The sequence below is a fragment of the Gadus morhua genome, chromosome 16 (genome assembly GCF_902167405.1).
Source record: "Gadus morhua chromosome 16, gadMor3.0, whole genome shotgun sequence".
NCBI classification, from domain to species: Eukaryota; Metazoa; Chordata; class Actinopteri; order Gadiformes; family Gadidae; genus Gadus; species Gadus morhua.
The window spans coordinates 19,270,755-19,278,254 of record NC_044063.1 but is presented as its reverse complement, the minus strand read 5'-3'; the positions used below and the strand labels follow the sequence as shown (position 1 = coordinate 19,278,254).

At 43.6% G+C, this 7,500-nt stretch overlaps 1 protein-coding gene across 1 annotated transcript in view; it reads right to left on the bottom strand.

Moving 5' to 3' along the window:
- Positions 1-7,500, bottom strand: part of veph1 (ventricular zone expressed PH domain-containing 1) — a 66,009-nt gene that overhangs the window by 14,684 nt on the left and 43,825 nt on the right. The window contains exon 11 of the mRNA XM_030381520.1: positions 7,071-7,205. Within this exon, the coding sequence (XP_030237380.1) occupies positions 7,071-7,205 (135 nt within the window). The remainder of the gene's footprint in view (positions 1-7,070; positions 7,206-7,500) is intronic.

Sequence of the window (7,500 nt, the reverse complement as noted above, 5' to 3'; positions counted from 1 at the left end):
AGAGAGAGAGAGAGAGAGAGAGAGAGAGAGAGAGAGAGAGAGAGAGAAGGGAGATAGAGGTGTATATATATAGAGAGAGGGAGAGATAGAGAGAACAAAAATTACAGCATTGTCTGATGGTTTCACCTCCACCAGATCGTTGCAGTTCAATAATTTATTTCCAGGCTAATTAGCTAATGATAATTCACGACCACATTCATTGAATGTGGTGGTTCCCGCACGCACGCACGCACGCACGCACGCACGCACGCACGCACGCACGCACGCACGCACGCACGCACGCACGCACGCACGCACGCACGCACACACACACACACACACACACACACACACACACATACACACATATTAAAGTGGCTACTCTATAGAGGCACATACTGAAGTGTTTTATTGTTTGTCCAGGAATCACAGAGACAATGAGCCATGTTTGCTCACACAGCTACAGACACACACAGACAAAAACACACAGACAGAAACACACACACTAACACGTTCAATAGGGTAACTCAGAGTGCAGCAATCTAGGACCTGTCTGTAAAGTACCTTGCTGAATAAAGGGTCGGCCATTAAGTTTGTGGGCTCTGTCTTTGTGTGTGCGTGTGTCTGACTTCACTGCTTTGACAGTGAAACCAAGAACTACAACACAGTTCACCACACACCCACACCCACACACACACACACACACACACACACACACACACACACACACACACACAGGAGCCAGAGTTTGCTCCTGACCCAAGAGGAGGCTGGATTTTAAGGAATGCAGGAAGATAAGTAGCTCTCACTTTGGAGTGTGTGTGGTGTGTGTGTGTGTGTGTGTGTGTGTGTCGTGTGTGCCTCGAGTGTGTGTGGTGTGTGTGTTTGTCTTCAACAAGTGTGACTCATTAGAGGTCGGTCTCTGTGACTATTGAGGCGTTACAACAGATCCCTCGGTGCCTCATGTTAGTGGCCAGGCACTAACATGTTTGCGTGTTTATGTGTTTGTGTGTATGACGTTGTTTCATTTTTGATGAGCGATCACTTTATAGCCACTCTCACATACACGTACACACACAAACAAACAAACATCCACACACACACTGATACACCTCCACACACACACACACACACAGACACACATTACTGTAAGTCGAGAGATTAAACAGTTTGTTGTCATTGGTGAACATTGCGGTCCACTGGGACTGGCTCCAGGTTTCAGTGACTTGGCAAAGGACATTGGCCTCAGAACCCTGACAAACTAGGACCATGTGTCTGTGTGTATGTGCGCCTGATTATGCATGTGTGAGCAAGACTGGGAGAGAAAGAGCATAATCATATATACAGTATATACACACACTCAGTTCAATTCTCAATTCTGTACATTGGTACGGCCATATTGCCTCTAGAAGCTAGGAACCCAGAGAGGATGTACCCGACACATGGACGAGTAAGAAATACGAACCAAGACATGGGATGGCAAAGCTGGACCATAAGCCCTGTGAGCGATGGGACAGATAGGAAGTCTGAACCAGCCTAAGAGATGAGAAGTGACTTTCCCAAAGTGTCCATTACATGCAGCCTATGAACTAAGGGTAAAAGCATCCCTGGAGCCGGTTGACCCAGGCTCACTTAAATCGCTCCTGACAGCAGCTCTGTGGACTAGAGGTGGATCGCACTCAGTCCAATGGGCTTCTCCAAGACTTCAAAGACAGGAAGGAGACTATCTCCGGATTACACTGTCCAGTAAATGCCCGGGAAAAAATGCCAAACCAATTAAAACAATTTGAACATTGTTTACCAAACACCAGAGCGCCTGAGTTACTCTGAATCATCCGTCCTCTTACCCAGGAGCCAGGAAAGAAGGGAGATAAAGACTTGGGAGATAAAGTATGAGAGAGAGAGAGAGAGAGAGAGAGGGAGAGAGAGAGAGGCAGTAAGACAGCGATGGAGAAAGAGCGGGGAGAGAGAGAGAGCAAGAAAGAGAAAGAGAGAGAGAGAGAGAGAGAGAGAGAGAGAGAGAGAGAGAGAGAGAGAGAGAGAGAGAGAGAGAGAGGAAGTGTTTTAAGGGAACATAAAAGAGAGAAAGATAAGCCAAGAACCAGAGCAAAGCTGTTTGAGTAACATGTAACCACAACCAACGACCCTCCACCAACCCGCCACCAATACCACTCCCCCCCCACCCCTCCTGCCTCTTTCTCCCAGCCCCGCCAAGGCCTCCACCACCATCGCCACCTCATACAACAGGGCCGGTCCACCACATGCAACGCATTGCAACACACCGCCCGCGGCACAGCAGTCGGAACAACTCACAAACAGAATGATGGATTGGCTCAGGACTGAGCTCAGACAAGCCAACCGGGGAACCGATTGAACCGAGGTGAGGTACCACACTGGGGTACACGAGAGCAAGCACGTCAACCACACACCCTCCTCCCTTCCAAGACCCAGGGGGTGGGCAAGTGGGGGATCCTACAATGGCATGACATGGAGGAACAAAGAGGGGTGTATGGAGGTCTGAATATAATATCTACCAACTGTCCCCCCCCTCATGCCCCCGGCCTATCTCTCCTGTGCGCTGGTAGAACATGATTTGAATGTGATCAAGATGCAGGACAGCAGCACCACGCAGCACTAGCTGTTTGCATGGAGGCTGGCCCCCAGTCAAACAGAGAAGACAGTTAAGCTGCATATTCATCTTTGCACCAGCCGTTCCTCTGTAACCCGTGTTAGAGAAAAGGGAAACTCCAGGTGTCTGAGATGATATCCTGGACGTGCTGAGGCAAAAGTGCAGCGAAATGGAGCATGGAAGGGAGGAAATGAGAGCCAATGAAAGAAGGGGGCACGAGAAGCAGGTTAAAGTGTGGATTCTTGCTCAAGAGAAACTCAATCCAGTGGAGCTGTAAAAACGAATTAACGAAAAGAACCCTCTAAGGGGAGAACGAGATGAGGGAAGTAAGATGTCAAAGAAGGAGCAAATGAGCAACATGCTTTTGATATCATTTCAGTGAATTATAGTCTACGATCTGTCATGAAAAAAATAGCATTCATTGAAGCCCAAGGTTATAACAATGTGTTTGTAAAATGAGATCATGTTTAGTAGAATTTCGTACAAAGGCAACAACCATCCGATGAAGCCACGGGCCTTCTCTGTGTGTGTGTACACAAAAGTTCATTTTATGTGTACCGTGGTTTACTGATTCAAGAAAACAGCTCCTTTTCACACATAAACAACCAGAACCATGACAGCATCTTGGCCGCGGGAGGAATACAATGGGAACAAACGCTGAATAAACATGGTATCTCTTTCTAACCCTGTCCTCCATATCTCCCAGCATGCTTTTCCTCTTCGTTTCATTGTCCCGCCCCCATCTGGTGCTAGCAGTTTAAGCTACTTTTATTTGATTATTTTCAGTCTATCTTCATGCTGTTTATCTTTTCTGCACACACTTCCTGCATGTGTCATCGTCACCTGTCCCCTCCTTTACTTCTGATTACAAACTTCCCTTTGTTTGAGCTTCATTCCACTGATGCCCCATGTCCATAGAGAAATAAAGATAAGTGTGGTCGACACACTCTTCGATCATTGCTCTGGTTGTCCATTATCTTCTCTCTCACAACATTTGAATTGTTTTTGCACAACTGCAAAAACTTAACAAGGCCTTATTGACATCACATTGACTTTCTCTACTTGACAATTTTCTATATTCAACTATTTTTCCAGTTTCACCTTGCTTTCTGTATATCCTGTTTTTTCATCTCCTTATTTCAATGAAATACATGCATTTTTGGGAATGTACTGTGTCTCTAATGACTCCTTCTTAACCTCTCGACATTTATCTGACAACCCAATTTTCTCACAGAATAAAAGTTCATCTTACTAAGTCTTCACTGTTTGTTATTCCATACAAACTTCTACCAAGCTTCCTCTTGTCTGCTTTTTTTAGAAACCAGCTCTTCTCTGAAACCAACATATTTCAGCGGAGCATTTAAAGACACCGTGAAATTGATGTCAGTGCATATCTCATTTCTGTTAGGATGCACATTTCCAAACAAAACATGTCGTGAACATGGTACAGTGCTTTAGTGAAATGGATCGGACCGTTCAGGGTCTTATTGGATGCACAAAACCAACCTCAACTAGAAGCCAGCGAACGAAGTGATAGCCAGTTGCAAGGTTTATAAGACTACAGTGGAGAGATGTTATGATTTTTTTGGCTGAATTTTTAAGACTGCCAATATGGAGTAATAAGTAGGTTGTCCTCAGAAACAAAACAAAAAAGGCCTGCAGAGGAATTAATACTCCAGTTACCATTACAGTTTATTAGTTTTGGATGTAAAACATCTAATAAATACAATGTTTTGTAATGTGGGTCTATATTGACTGAAAAGGCAATTTAAATTGAGTGAAGAAATGAGCTAACAAGTTGGAAAAAGTACATTTTCATTGTGCTGTGGCTTTAACGCTCTCGACAATCTCAGGAGACGTGTCAAGAACTCCTGCAAATCTCCCAAATTGCCTTGTTAAAAAGTGGCCCAGAATAATAAGTATGGACCCCTTTCATCTCTATAACACACGACAGCTCTTAACGGGAATCTGCGGTGGAATCCATACCTGTGCCATGTGGTTCTGATTGGTCGAGTGCAAAAGAGGCCAGCGCTTAGGATGATAATGTAAGAGCGAATCTCTCTACGGACAGAGAGTTTTAAGAGAGAGAGAATTACAAGAGAGAGGGGCCTTTTAATATCACTTAATTGCATTTTATATCCATAAGACCAGCAGAGCCATCTAAACCCTCTCTTTCATGTAACTGTTAATCTTTGTTTGTCCTGTTCCTCCTTGGGGGCATTATTTGTTCAGTTTAAGGCTGCATTGGTTTATCTAAAAGCAACGGTATGAACAAACATGGGATATAATTGACTTAATAAGAAGGTGTTGTAGGAGCTACTGTTGTGATTGGCTGAAGCATATGCTTCGTACCATAATCCAATTAAAAGGCAATTTCACCAAATCCTCTAATTTCATTGGCTGAAGGTGAGTACTACTGTCCTGCGAACAGTGCTCTCTTTTATTAAACTTTTGTTTGTGTTTGTCCTTTAGCTTACATTGTTATTTGGACAAAATGCGTGTTCAAATTTATTTTTCATTGACATGATAAATATGTTTATGATGAATATAATACAAATAGTAACATTAAGTCATACAAAGGATAAATAACAAAGAGTGAGGTGGCGATTATACAGAAGTGTTATATGTATTTTTGTGTGCATGCGTGTGTGTGTGCGTGCGTGTCTGTGTGTTGTGAGCATGTGCAGACAAAAAGAGAGAGTGAGCACCAGAGTGAGGGAGCATCAGAGAAAATGAAAGAACAGGGAGAGAGAGAACGAAAGGGGGTGTATGTTTGGAGAGTACGGTATACCTGGAGCTATGGTTACCATATGGTAACAATATATGTCCCATCTCGACACATTCAAAACACTCATTTGCAGAACGAAAACACACACTCAATTTATTCCTTACGTCTAATTATTGCCTGGTGACCACTTAGCCTGTCAGAAAATGTTGGAGGGACCACACGTGTACGCACACACACTGAGACAATGACGTGACGCACTCATTCTATTCTCTACTTTGGTCATTTGTTTCGCCTAAGGTATAAACAAGTAAGAGTTTAAATAAACCAAGGCAGTGTTTACAGTGAGCGACTACTTAGCATATTTCATTAATAAACAGACAGACACACACGCACACACACACATACACACACAGACACGCACACACACAGAGGCCTATCTAGGAATTTTGTCCTTGCATCCATAACCAATGACTTCATCCTTTCTGCTTCAGAGAGATAGATAGCTTTTAGGACACGCACACACACACACACGCACACGCACACACACACACACACACACACACAAATACACACACGCACACACACCCACACACACCCGCACACATACAGATAAAAACACAAACACACACAGACACACAAACACAATCTCAATGCTTATATTGTGGATTAAGGACCCTGTGAAATAGATTGTAAGGTGACATGATTGCAAGGACTTTGAAACAGGACTTTAAGGGTGGGAAGAATTAAGGAATGGTTTTGTTATATCTGTAAGGATTAATCTGTCACATTCCAAAGTGGGCGTAAAATAACACTTCATTCAGAGTTTGCCAGTCTTTTAAATGAAGACAGAAGGGAGTTTAGATAGTGTTCCATGAAAGTTAAGCCACCCACCACTTAACACAAAATACTGACTTATTTTCTAGTTCTTTGATATACATTGTTTAACAGGTGAAAAGGTTTGTTTGTATTTTATGGTGACTTCAAGCAGGTCAATACGAGCCCAAAACAAGGACAGTGCAGCTCCACCATGCAAACTAAATGCAGGTAAAGCCTAGCTTCATGGTTGGATGAATGAATTAATCAAGGGATGGAATGATAGGCGCATGGATATATGCATGACTGCATGAATGAATGGATGGATCAATGAATTCCTTAAAGGTTGGGTATGGAATTCTCTTTTTTGGCCATTTCTGCAAAATTACTTGAAATCCTTATCATAACCCACTTACAGCCACTGAGTTCGAAGTACTGACATGAAAATTAAACAAGTCAATCATTTGTGGAGCCGGCAGGGTTCTCCAGCCAATGATTTCCAGACCCACCGAGAGGAATTGGACAGTAAGTACGTCAATGAAACGGTCGTACTGCACTCCCCCTCCCCCACTCCCCGCGCGACCCCTTCGTGCACATACTCAAAGCTCGTGACCCAGAACAAGCTTCTGGTTGTTGTGAATAACTAGCACTTTCGCACGTTCGCTCGTGCATGATTGCGCGTCCATGTACTTGGAATGGGTGGAGTCAGAGTCAGCGTTGAAGGAAGAGAGGGTAGAACCATCTGAGTTGTGTATTTTCAAAATCTGCTGGCGTTTCGCAAATGCCATACCCAACCTTTAAGTGATGAATAATTTAACAAATGGAGGGAGTAATGTAGTATATATATGTATGGATTAATGAATATTGGCCATGTACCTTGTCATGTGCCTGCTTAAGAGGGTGGGGTTTTGGGTCACGTACCTTCCTATGCAGGGTGGGGTTCTGGGTCATGGCCATAGAGAAGCTGTGGGCTCCTCTTAGCTGCGTCCTCTCCCACAGTGACACCAGTCTCTGCACACATTCATCTCCGGAGCACAGAGCCACACTGGACTTGCTCTGGAGGGGAGAGAGAGGGAGACAGATACAAGCAATGAGAAAGAGAGAGGTACAGGAGTGCTCAGAGAATGCAGAAACAAATACCTATTTGAAGATAACTAATTCATATTCAATGTCCCTGGTAGAAGATGGAGGTTAAACTGCAGCTTTTCAACTAAGGAGAACATTGAAAAACTCCTAAATGGCCAATATATAGCATATATTATATCCCCTGAGAATAACAGCAGATCATAAAATAAACAAGGACTAATTACAGAGTAATCCATACCTTGTTTGATCTATCATGTTTCCTACA